Source organism: Camelina sativa, chromosome 19, assembly GCF_030686135.1.
Source record: "Camelina sativa cultivar CO46 ecotype springtype chromosome 19, ASM3068613v1".
NCBI classification, from domain to species: Eukaryota; Viridiplantae; Streptophyta; class Magnoliopsida; order Brassicales; family Brassicaceae; genus Camelina; species Camelina sativa.
The window spans coordinates 23,634,757-23,645,672 of NC_141898.1; the positions used below are offsets into that span (position 1 = coordinate 23,634,757).

A 10,916-nucleotide genomic window follows, 5' to 3' on the forward strand; every position below is an offset into this window, starting at 1 on the left:
TATTATTGTGAAGTTCAGTATATTAAAATTATATCAATATACTTTTTTGTTGTTGTTAATAACATAGAATAATATAGTATGAGTTTGAATTTAGTTGGTGACACAACTATGATATTGACACAAACCGGTTACATGCTTACATTGGTCAATATAAAAATCTTATTGAAGAAATTTAGTCTACAAACAGATTTAATTTTTTTGTATTCATAGTGGAGTTACTTAATTTGTAAAAAAAGAAAAAACAAACATTTCCTACCATTTAGTTAGAAGATTCAATGAACGCTGCTAATTCTACCATTTTTTGTTGTCAACTATTTTATGAATCTTTTGAATTAAACATGTTAATTGTCCGACCACTTGCACAATATTAGTGGTCCATTAGTATATTAATTAACATATCCAAATCACTGTTTGCTCTAATTTTGAAATACAGTAAACGAATAAGATTGTCGACGGTACCCGACACCACTAATGACAAATTGAAAAACAGTGACTGGATCACAAATTATTGGACAAGAAGTTTTGCCTTACTAATTAAAGAAATAATTGTGATTAAGTAATCAATTAGGGAGTGGAAAAAGTGAGATTTGAGGAAATATTCTAAGGAATATGCTGACATCGACATACATAAACAAATCATGCACATGTGTCTGATATATTAAACATACATTGTATATGGGCTTACCTTATAGTTTTAATGATAAGTAGAAAACATCTCCAAAATTAAAATCTAGTTTCTATTTTAATCTTTGATTACACTCAAAAAGTCGTACACACGACTCATCTTATATTATTTACACTAGGTTAGTACCCGCGCTACGCTGCGAGATTAGTTTTTTTTATTTTATTTTTGTCATATTTTTCTGTTTTGTTTTTCTCGATTCATAATTTAATATATGTTATTTGGAATCAATTCATAAATTTTTATTAATTTCAATAGTATCTTTTATTAATATTATTTACATCAACATATGATAATTGAGTTTTTTATTTCATAAATTTAGTTTCTGAATAGATTTTAAATTTGATTACCAAATAAGTTTAGGGATTACAAACCATTAGTTATTGATTTGTTTCTCACTCACAAACCCTCTAGAACAGTAAGACATATTACTCTTTGATGTATACATTTTAAATGTTCTTGATGGATCTCTTAGAGTACGTTTGGTTTAGGCACTTCAACTTTTGTCTCATAAATCTGACATAAACCAAAGATAAAGCTTTTAAAATTTACTAAGATCGAAAGGGAAATAAAAAATGATAATTTTCACATATAGAGTTCTGGAAGTAGTAGTAAGTAACATGTATTGTACTTAACCTTGAAAAAGAAAACGTTCTAATCCAAAGCAGCAATTTGCTCAATATCATCTTCACTTAAGAACTAAGTCAACAAAGAATAGGTGATTTGATTTACACAAACACTAATATTTTTTCTTGAAGCAACCCTAAAAGCTTGAATAAAAATGACATATTTACCTCGATTGGACTTGCGATTCTAAAATAAATTAATGAACTTTGTCATGTCCAAGTTGCTCTTTTGTGAATTTTTTTAATCTTTTGTATATAAGACGACAGTTTTATGGTTAGGGAGGGGCTTACATGAGGAATTGATATCTCTATGTCTCTCTTCTCTTCTTCCTTCTTCTTCACATCACTATGTGTCTCTCTTTCTATTCTATCTTTTCAAATTTCTTCCCTGTCCTAATTTTTAACCTCGCCTCTTCTTCCAAAAAGTTCACGATAACTGGAGAATTTGATTACACAATCTGTAGATTTTGTTGAAATTCTTGTTCGAATTAATCAAAGTTGAATTCGGTGAGATTGCTTTGCCTCTTTAACAATGGACCTATGCTTCTTCCATGTCTCTTGCCGCACGAGTCGTGTGTTTTCTTCTCTTAATGTTTGTTTCATCGAAGGCAAAACTTTGTGACGATTATTTTGTTTCTTCTCTCTAACTGAATTCAAAAGCAGTCTTTTAGTGTGAAGGAGAAGAACAAACAATTAGAGTCTTCGTGTTTTTTTTTATATTATCTCGGCAAGGGTTTATGAAGTGAAAGACAATGTGATGTGGCACATAGGGGTGTCAATCGGGCTGGCTCACCTCGATCCGTCCCGAAATCCGCAAAACTCGCATATATTTGAGCCCTTCTCGGCCTGCTCCAAAATATTTCCAAGTCTATATTTCAAAGCCCGGTCCGGCTCTAAGACTAACAGGGCTACATGAATTTTTGGGATTTTTCAGGCTTTTCCGGGCTTATTTTACATATCAAAAATTCAAACGTATAAGTTAATTTATAACATGTCTTAAAAAGCAATGTTTAAAAGTGCAATATAAAACAAATCAATCAAATTTAAATAACTCATCTATATTCACTAAAACCAACTTAATCTAAAATAAAATAAAAAATAAAAAACCAAAATAGATTTTTATATTTTAACCAAAGAAAATATATATATAATTCATATAAAATAGCACATATAAAGATTTTAAAAATATTAAGTAAGGTTATTCAGTAAATATAAAATTAAGATTAGAGTTTTAAACTTTATTTACAATAAATTATTAAAGAAATATTGCAATCAAACAAAAATGTTAACAAAAACGTATAATTATATTTGTATAAGGATTGTTGGGGCCGGTCTGAGCCTGATCGGACTAAGCCCTAAAAACTCTAAAGCCCGAACGGGCTAAGTCCAAAAAGTTCTATTTTTCTGGACATATATTTAAATCCGAGTCGGGTGTTTTTCAAAGCCGTGCCGGGCCGGGCGAGTATGTAGGTTTTGGGCCTAATTGACATGCCTAGTGACACATAGTTTTTTTATTGGTTTAGAAATCATAGTTGTATTAATTGAAATGTTTTTGTTAGCTATTGATTTTAACTTACATGTCAATACCAATTTGAATGTTAAGGAAAGCAACACATCTTTCTTTTATTGTTTTTATTTACATAGAAAATTTTGGAGTTTTAGTTTGGTTCCAGATATGAATCATCACGCCCATAGAAAGCAGTAAGTCAATAAAAGAAGATTACCATGCAAATAAAGAGTTTCTTAATGAAACACTAAAAACGCAACTAATGACATATATATAGCGTAACCTTCCTCGACTTTAATTCTTGATCTAGGACTAGGGAAGGACCTAGACGGCTAGACCTATATGACTGGACCTGGATCTTGATCTAGGACTAGGGATTTATATCACAAATCATTTCTATAGAGAGCTATCAGATCATGCACAATGTACGGTATGGTAAAGAGCAACACGTAAAGCGAATTATACGAAAGAGAACAAACAAAGCCATAAATATGGCCCTAAATTAATAAAAACAAGGATTAAGATCATAGGCCCAATTCAAAGTCTATAGGCCCAATTTGACTACGGCAGAGAGAGATCTCCGAGTCAGTTCCGACGGCGCTGACCGAAGAAACGCGTCTCTCTAGAGAAAATTGAAAATTCCGCACAGTGAGAAAATAAGAAGAAGAAGAAGACGAAATCAGAATTGAGAAAGCTGCAACAATGGCGTTAACGATCTACACATGCAAAGAATGCGGATCAGATCTAAATCTGAACCCTAACGATTTGTTCCCACCGGGTTTCTACTTCGAAGCCGGAAACAAAAAAACACTCTCATTCGCCGCCGTCGACGCCGAAAAGTTCCGATTCGAGAAAGAAGATAAGATCGTGCCTTTCTTCGAAACCCTAGATTACTGGGGAATCCATCGCAAACGAACCAAGATCAAGTGCAGTAGTTGCAACCACCTCATCGGCCACATCTACGACGACGGTCCTCCTCTCACTGGCGGTATTGGTCAGTACGGATTCGGTCCTAGTCAAGTCATCCCTCGTGCTCCTCGGTATCGTTTCAAAACCAAAGCCATTCAACAAGTCTCGTCTCAGACTTGAGCTGAAGCAGAGAAGGTTTAAAAGGCACTTTACATAGATATATATAAAAACTTGTCAAAAGGGTGAACATGATTGTAGATGTTGTTGCTTAATCAGATGTGATTAACATCTACAATCCTATTCCCTGCTTTGTATCCTTGTCTATTGTAGAATAAGGTATGGTGAATTGGAGGATGGAGTAGCTAGTTTAGTTTAAGATATGGTTTCTTTTAAGTATGTGGTATGGTTTGGATTTTGATCATATTTGTAGTGTGTTTGTGTTTGTTGTGAATTGAGATTTCAATGGTGTTGATCAATATATATGTGATGTTTGTGTTTGATGTAAATCACATAGTTTGGGCTCGTCTTCTTTAATCATTACTTTGTTTTTGTATGTGATTCGTTTCTCTGGTTGTGGCTAAGTTTACTATTCAGTTGTTGAATTTTCGTACGAGGAACTTAAAGCTTGAATTTTTTATTGTCTCTGTGGGTTTGAAAAGATAAAAAGTGAAGAGAAGAACAAGAACCAATGGTGTTGTTTAATGGAGGACGTCATATGAAAATGTCATTTCGGTGATATTGATTGTGACAGCCACTTAGAAATTCAATTCAACGGCTGTGATTGAATGATATACCCCACTAGTTGCTTCAAAACCATATATTTTGTATTATCCATACACTTACCTAATTGCTTAAAAATTATTGTTGATGTTGATGAAGAATACAAGTTACGTCTACTTGTCTTTTCTTGGACAGTTGAGTTTATAGTTTGTCTTAACGTACAAGATAATTTGAAAGGTAGACGTAGACGTTGGAAAATTTCCTTTGGTATACTCTTAAAGAATCTTAGGTGGGTATCTCTTTGGGTTTGAAGGTTAGATTCAGAATCTGCAGATCCATTAGCTTTTTGTCCTTTTTTGTTGTGATTTCTGTGTTGTATATAAAGTTCCAAGTGAATTTGTAGCCTGGTGAAAGGTGAAGTTCTGGTATGAATATGAAGAAACAGATCATGGATGAGTCTGAGAAGTTGTGTTTTAAGAGGTCATGTATGCCGCCACCTCCTCCTCCACCGCTTCCTTCATCTCCGGGATATGGATCAAGACAGATGGATGGAGACAGCATAACCAATAAACAGATCAAGAAGTTCTGGAGGCAGAAGCAGATCATTGAAGAGGATCATCTCTTTTCTGCTATTAAGGCTGCAGCTCGTGTCAGAGCTCGTAATCTCTCTGTATGTCCTTTTGGTTTTAACTATTCTTGTGTGGTTATTTAGATCATTGGAGAGGAAATTTCGATATTTCTTGATCTTTGAGAAGCTCTTTGTTCTGATGTCGAGATCTATCGCAGGATGAGGACTACAAACGCTTTGAAGAAAGTTTGTTGGACTTGGACATGGAGGACCCGGAAACCGAAGATCATCAGGGATTAAAAGACTGGTCTCTGTTTAATTCTCATCCATGTTATCTTTACACATTTACATATATTTTGAACCATTAGATGAGCATATAAAAGAAGAACCAAATGATTTAACTTTGAATTTCGATGTGTATCTTGGATTTAGGTGGACAAAGAGCAAATACGCATACTTGAACCAGCCAGCTCTTGGATCTGCTGATTCTCTGAAGAGAAAGAGGTTTTCGACTTATACACCAAACTGTTTCTCTTTCAAGCCTTGCAATCCTCTCTACGCAACTTCGCTCAATGTCTTTTGAACAATGATCAAACTCAGCAAGATCATTTGTCTTGCAAGTATGTATATATATATGTGCGTGTGTGTTGTCTGTGTAAATTCATGTGTTACGCAGTGCTTCCATGTTAATGGATCTGGACATTGGTGCGTGGTTCTTGATTTGTAACTGTTGAATAAAACTCAAGTCTTTCTATGGAACATTAAATTATTTTTGTTCCATAGATGATAAAAGTTATTGTACTTCGGTGTTTTTATATTTCTACCCATAGAGATTCAGATGAATGATACATCTTTGTAAATCTCAATTTTTATGTCACGGAACTGTTGCTAAATCAATCTACCTTTAGATTTGAGTGACTAACAGTTTCGTTTTTCAATTATACATACTGTATATAGCTAATGAAGTTAAAACTTTGTTATTAAGATGTTTTGTCAGTTAATATGGCTTAGGGCTTGGCTTCCTACTACTTTAACCTACATAATCTATTTCAACCTGAAAATTGCAATGTCTTATTTATAAGATTTTTTTTTTCTCCCATTGGTATTCGACTTATACATTTTTATGATTTAGGGTGGAGAAGAAATAGGAGTTAAGAATTGTTAGGTTAGAGTTTAAAGAGATTGATTGGTGAAGGGGCAACACAAAAATGAGAAGAAAAAAAAAACGTTGGAAATTTGAGATTAGAGCTTTGAGCAAGTGTATTTGATAGGCCCCGTATGTATACGGTTGTAGAAATGTAAATTAAAACCATTCATTTTGCTTTGACATTAAAAAAAAAAGTTCGTTTTAATTAGAGAAAAACAAAATCAAGTAAAGTCTAAAGATCTAATATGATTTTTTTTTTCTTGTCAATCGCATCAGCTACCTTGTTGGAGTCACGATGAACAAACGAAAAGGTAATAGAACTAAACTTAGAAGAGATAGATAGGATATCGAACATAATCCCATGGAGTTCTTTAAAAGGAATCTCCGAGTTGATCACATCAATGATTATTTTAGAATCAGAGGCAATTGATAGTTTGGTGAATCCCCGGGTCAACGCGTCGAACAGTGCAAGCCGGATTGCCGCTGTTTCCGCCATGAGAGGAGATCTGCAATGGGGGAGGGTGCTCGAATTTGTGATCGGCGCCGATGTGTTGTGGAAAACCCAGCCTACACCTGCCGTCTTGGAAACTTCCTGCCACGCCGCATCCATGTTACAGGAGATGAAACCCTCGTTCATAGTCATTGGTCGGGTAAGGGTCTTCTTAGGTATTTTTGCTGCCTTTGGGTCCTGAGCCATGTTCCACTCTTTTGCTGATTTGATTGCCTGCAGGAGGACAACCTTTGGATCTGCCGGTATATCTTGAAAGAGGAGTTTGTTGCGAGCGGTCCAGATAGCCCACATTATCCAAGGAAACAATGGACCCTCTCCATTACCACAGGGTGGAAGATTGATGAGGGGTTTAGCACGTTCAATAAGGTCTCGAAAACTCAAGATGGTTAATTTGGCTAGTGGGGTTTTAAAAGGGGCCTTGTCCCAGATCTGGGATGCAAACCTGCAGTGGAGGAACAAGTGGATTGTAGTCTCTTCATCCTCACAGAAAGGACATCTGGCATCATTTCTTATTCCCCTGCGATTCAGGTTGTCCCCTAACGGTACTGCTTCGCACATAGCTTTCCACACGATGAACTTTGTCTTTGGGGAAGTGTGCAGGGACCATATATCCTTCGTTCAGTTGAAATCACTGTAAGCGTGAGAGGGAACAAAGGATTCAGTGCAAACATTTTTGCTTTCGTAGTATCCAGACCGAGTAGAATACACTCCAAAGTTTGACGGTAGCCAATCATATCGATCAGTCGCACCGCATTTACTTGTTTTCAGCTCCAAGATATGTTGTTCCCACTCAGGGATGGTTTGGCGAATGAGGGAAATATCCCAGTCTTGTGTGATAGGGAAGATAAGATCCGCTACATAGAACTTTTGGGATAGTTCCGTTGGGGGTCCCATTGGTCTCAAAGTTGAGTCTAAGGATAACCACGAATCCTGCCAGAGGAGAGTTGTTTTTCCATTTCCAATGACTCGGCCAAGTTGCAATTTGAGGAGGTCTCGCCCAATACAAATGCCTCGCCAGCCGTGGGAGGTATTGGCAGGTGGTTCGCAGCTCAAAAAGTTGGAAGAGTGGTAGTACTTTCCGGTCAGGACTCTTGCTAGGAGGCAAGAGGGGTTGGTTAGTATTCTCCAGCTAACTTTTGCGAGAAGTGCATCATTAAAATTAGTGAGGTCTCGGGAACCCAGACCTCCCTCTCTTTTTGACTGTGTTAGCTTCTTCGAGGAGATCCAACACATTTTCTTCTTCTCCATTGTGTCATCCCACCAAAATCTTGTTAGTACCGACTGGATGCGCTTGTACAAGGAATTTGGAAGTTTGAAGCAGGTCATTGTATATGTGGGCATTGCTGCCAAGACTGATTTTAGCATCACTAGCTTCCCTGCTGAGGAGAGAAATTTAGAGGACCAACTCCTAGCTCTTTGTCGGATTCTATCCACAATGCTCGTGAATAAATCCTTCTTCCTTCCAAACAGCTCAGAGAGGCCTAAATATTTGCCTTGGTTGCCTTCTTTGTGGATATTTAAGGTTTACTTTACTCTATCCTTAATCCCTGATTGTGTTTTGGCAGAGAAAATTACGGCTGATTTCTGATTATTTATCATCTGACCCGAAGCAGCCTCATATTTCTAGAGGACCTTTTTGAGGTTGGAGCATTCTCTCTGGTCCACTCTGCAGTAGAACATGGTATCATCTGCAAAAAGTAAGTGGTTGATGCGAGGGATTTTCTTTCTCACCTTAATACCAGTAAGCTCACCCTCTTCTTTGGCTTTGTGGCATAATCCAGAGAGGACCTCGCTACAGAGGATGAAGATGAAGGGGGATAAAGGGCCGCCCTGTCGGATACCTCTTTAGGGGGTAACAAGTCCTTGTGCTGATCCATTGAGCAGGTGCGAGTAAGTGACTGTTGTGATGCATTGCATGATCCAGGTAATCCAAACTCTGTGGAAACCCATCTTTTTCATAACTGCTCTAATGAATTTCCATTCAACACGGTCGTAAGGCTTGCTCATATCTGTTTTCATAGCCATATAACAGTGTTTCTTTGCTTTTGAAGTGTGAAGATAATGAAGTACTTTGTGTGAGATCAGAACATTGTCTGCAATGGTTCGGTGGGGAACAAAGGCTGATTGGTTTTCTGAAACCAGGGAAGGGAGCATAGGTTGGAGCCTCTTGGTGAGGAGTTTCGTGATGATCTTGTAGTATACCGAGCAGAGAGCAATAGGCCTATAGTCCCTCATTGCCTGAGGGTTTTGGATCTTTGGGATTAGCCTAACGTGGGATTTATTTATCTTGGGAGGTAGGATTCCTGTGGAGAAGAACTTTTGAATTTCTACAGTGATTTGTTTTCCCACGGTACTCTAGTTGGATTGGAAAAAACTGGCTGAGAAGCCTTCAGGACCAAGCGCTTTATCTGCGTGGATTGCGAAGCAAGGTTTTCGTACTTTCTCTAGGCTTGGTATTGCGATGAGGTTCTCGTTTGCTTCTTCTGAGACTCGAGGCAAGATGATATCCTCTAGGAGTGTACTTTTATCTCCTGTTGTAGAGGTAAAGAGTTTCTCATAATACCCCGAGATGACTTTTAAGATGTCCTCCTCTGTGTGAAAAACCTGCCCTTCTTCATTCTCTATCACAGAGAATTTATTAATCGCTTTCCTGCCTTTTGTGATTGCATGGAAATACCCTGTGTTCCTATCCCCGAGGGTGAGCCACAGCTGACGGCTTCTCTGTTTCCAGAATTCCTCTTCATCCAGGTAGGCATTGTTAAGCTCGTTGGATAGGTGATCAATTTGCAGGGGCTCAAGGACTAACTTCGTAAGTTTTGTCTCCAATCTGCTCTGGAGATCCCCCAGTCTTTTTTGGCTGTTGAGGTTCTTTTCTCAACTCCATATTATGATAGCTCTCCTGCATCTCGTCAGCTTTGAGTCAATTGACTCCAAAGTTTCAGGTTCCCAGCTATCTCTGATCAATTCAACTACTTCCTCGTTGTGTCTGAGCTGCCTATCGTATCTGAACAGTCCTTTTCTTCGTTTGATTTTCAGGTCTAGGTAGGTGATCAGGGGTCTATGATCAGAGTCTTCGAAACGAAGGTAATCACTTCTACTAGAGGGGTAATTGACAACCCACTCACTGTTTGACATTGCCCTATCTAACCTGCAGAACACCAGGTGATCATGTCGCTTTCCTCTCCAAGACAAGCAGTTACCCGAATGACGAAAGTCGAACAGGTCACACTCCGACATAAGAGTTCTGAGGTCAATGAAAGAACAATCAGGACGCTCTGGTCCACCCACCTTTTCAGAGGAGTCAATAATGTCGTTGAAATCTCCGGTAAGGAACCAGGGATCAATGCGGTGTTTCCCCAACTCCATGAGTTGGTCCCAAACCTCCTTTCTCTTTGCCTTTTCAGGTTCCCCATACGTGAAGGTTGCCAGGAACGACTTCCCCTCTGATTCAATGCATGTTTCAAGGAAGTTTTTAGACTCTGTTAGCACCTCTACCTTTATTCCATCCTTCCAAAGGAGAGCTAGACCTCCTCCACCAGGGGTTACAGGGGAAACTAAACGGTATTCCTTTAAATTTAAGCATTGCAAGGTTTTAAGTACCATGTCATCTTGATTCTTAGTTTCCATGAGGAACAAATTGTCAGGAGAAACCTCACGGTTGATCTCCTTTAAACGCCAGACTGTTGTGGGGTTCCCCAGCCCACAACAATTCCAGCTTGTTATTTTTAAGGAAGAGTAGGGGGTGGATTGTGAAAATCCACCTTATCCTTCACCATTGCTAGGATGATTTGGACTAGAGGTTGAGTTCTAGCAAGTAGATGGCCCAGCTTCAGACTCTGGTATTGCTCTATTGTCTCTAGCTTGACCTTTTCTTGTTTTGTTGGCGGTTTTGGTCGTGGAGGTAGATCTTCCGGAGTTTTTTCTTCCTTGGGGGAATTTTGCATTAAGGTTTTGTTTCTTTTGCTTGATTTGGCTCCCGATAACCGTAGAGGGCTTTTGTTTATTGGTTTTGTCAGGGGCGGTCTACCTCTCTTTTTCTTAGTGTGGGGTAGTTCAGGGTCCGCTATCTCAGGGGACAGGGTTGGTGGGTCGCTTGACACCATGGGGGTCATGTCCTCTTCGTTGCCACTACGTAAGTCGTGGGGGGCCCTCTCCCTAGGGGTTGCCGCTATAATGCCATTTGTTGTTTCAGCCATAAGTCCCCTAGACTCTCCTTGAATCACACTTTGTTTTCGAGCTAAGTTCT

At 38.3% G+C, this 10,916-nt stretch overlaps 4 protein-coding genes across 6 annotated transcripts; 2 read left to right on the top strand and 2 right to left on the bottom strand.

The window, feature by feature from the left end:
* Positions 1-3,516: 3,516 nt before the first annotated feature.
* LOC104767074 (uncharacterized) lies at positions 3,517-5,813 on the top strand. 3 transcript variants are annotated; one of them, XM_010491097.3, is made up of 4 exons: positions 4,502-4,757; positions 4,848-5,114; positions 5,231-5,319; positions 5,445-5,813. In XM_010491097.3, the coding sequence occupies exons 2-4, from the start codon at positions 4,872-4,874 to the stop codon at positions 5,593-5,595; spliced, it is 483 nt and encodes a 160-aa protein (XP_010489399.1). In that variant the 5' UTR covers positions 4,502-4,757; positions 4,848-4,871; the 3' UTR covers positions 5,596-5,813. The 3 variants fall into 3 exon arrangements, with proteins under 3 accessions (XP_010489398.1, XP_010489399.1, XP_010489400.1); XM_010491098.3 differs by having other exon boundaries at positions 4,542-4,733; XM_010491096.3 differs by having other exon boundaries at positions 3,517-5,114.
* LOC104767073 (uncharacterized) lies at positions 3,518-4,230 on the top strand. Its single transcript, XM_010491095.3, has one exon. The coding sequence runs from the start codon at positions 3,518-3,520 to the stop codon at positions 3,902-3,904; it is 387 nt and encodes a 128-aa protein (XP_010489397.1). The 3' UTR covers positions 3,905-4,230.
* Positions 5,814-6,391: 578 nt separating the features above from the next.
* LOC147920912 (uncharacterized) lies at positions 6,392-7,228 on the bottom strand. The gene has a single exon (XM_087501285.1). The coding sequence runs from the start codon at positions 7,226-7,228 to the stop codon at positions 6,392-6,394; it is 837 nt and encodes a 278-aa protein (XP_087357411.1).
* A 1,797-nt stretch (positions 7,229-9,025) lies between these two features.
* LOC147920913 (uncharacterized) lies at positions 9,026-10,273 on the bottom strand. Its single transcript, XM_087501286.1, has 2 exons — positions 9,644-10,273; positions 9,026-9,502 (listed from the first exon to the last, which is right to left on the bottom strand). Exons 1-2 carry the CDS (start codon positions 10,271-10,273, stop codon positions 9,026-9,028), a joined length of 1,107 nt encoding a protein of 368 aa, XP_087357412.1.
* Positions 10,274-10,916: the final 643 nt, after the last annotated feature.

Coding starts and splice junctions, on each gene's coding strand:
- LOC104767073 (XM_010491095.3), top strand. CDS start 3,518: ATGGCGTTAACGATCTACACATGCAAAGAATGCGGATCAGATCTAAAT.
- LOC104767074 (XM_010491096.3), top strand. CDS start 4,872: ATGAATATGAAGAAACAGATCATGGATGAGTCTGAGAAGTTGTGTTTT. Junction 5,115..5,230: donor TCAGAGCTCGTAATCTCTCT/GTATGTCCTTTT, acceptor GATCTATCGCAG/GATGAGGACTACAAACGCTT. Junction 5,320..5,444: donor CATCAGGGATTAAAAGACTG/GTCTCTGTTTAA, acceptor TCTTGGATTTAG/GTGGACAAAGAGCAAATACG.
- LOC147920912 (XM_087501285.1), bottom strand. CDS start 7,228: ATGTGCGAAGCAGTACCGTTAGGGGACAACCTGAATCGCAGGGGAATA.
- LOC147920913 (XM_087501286.1), bottom strand. CDS start 10,273: ATGGTACTTAAAACCTTGCAATGCTTAAATTTAAAGGAATACCGTTTA. Junction 9,503..9,643: donor AGCTCAGACACAACGAGGAA/GTAGTTGAATTG, acceptor GGGGATCTCCAG/AGCAGATTGGAGACAAAACT.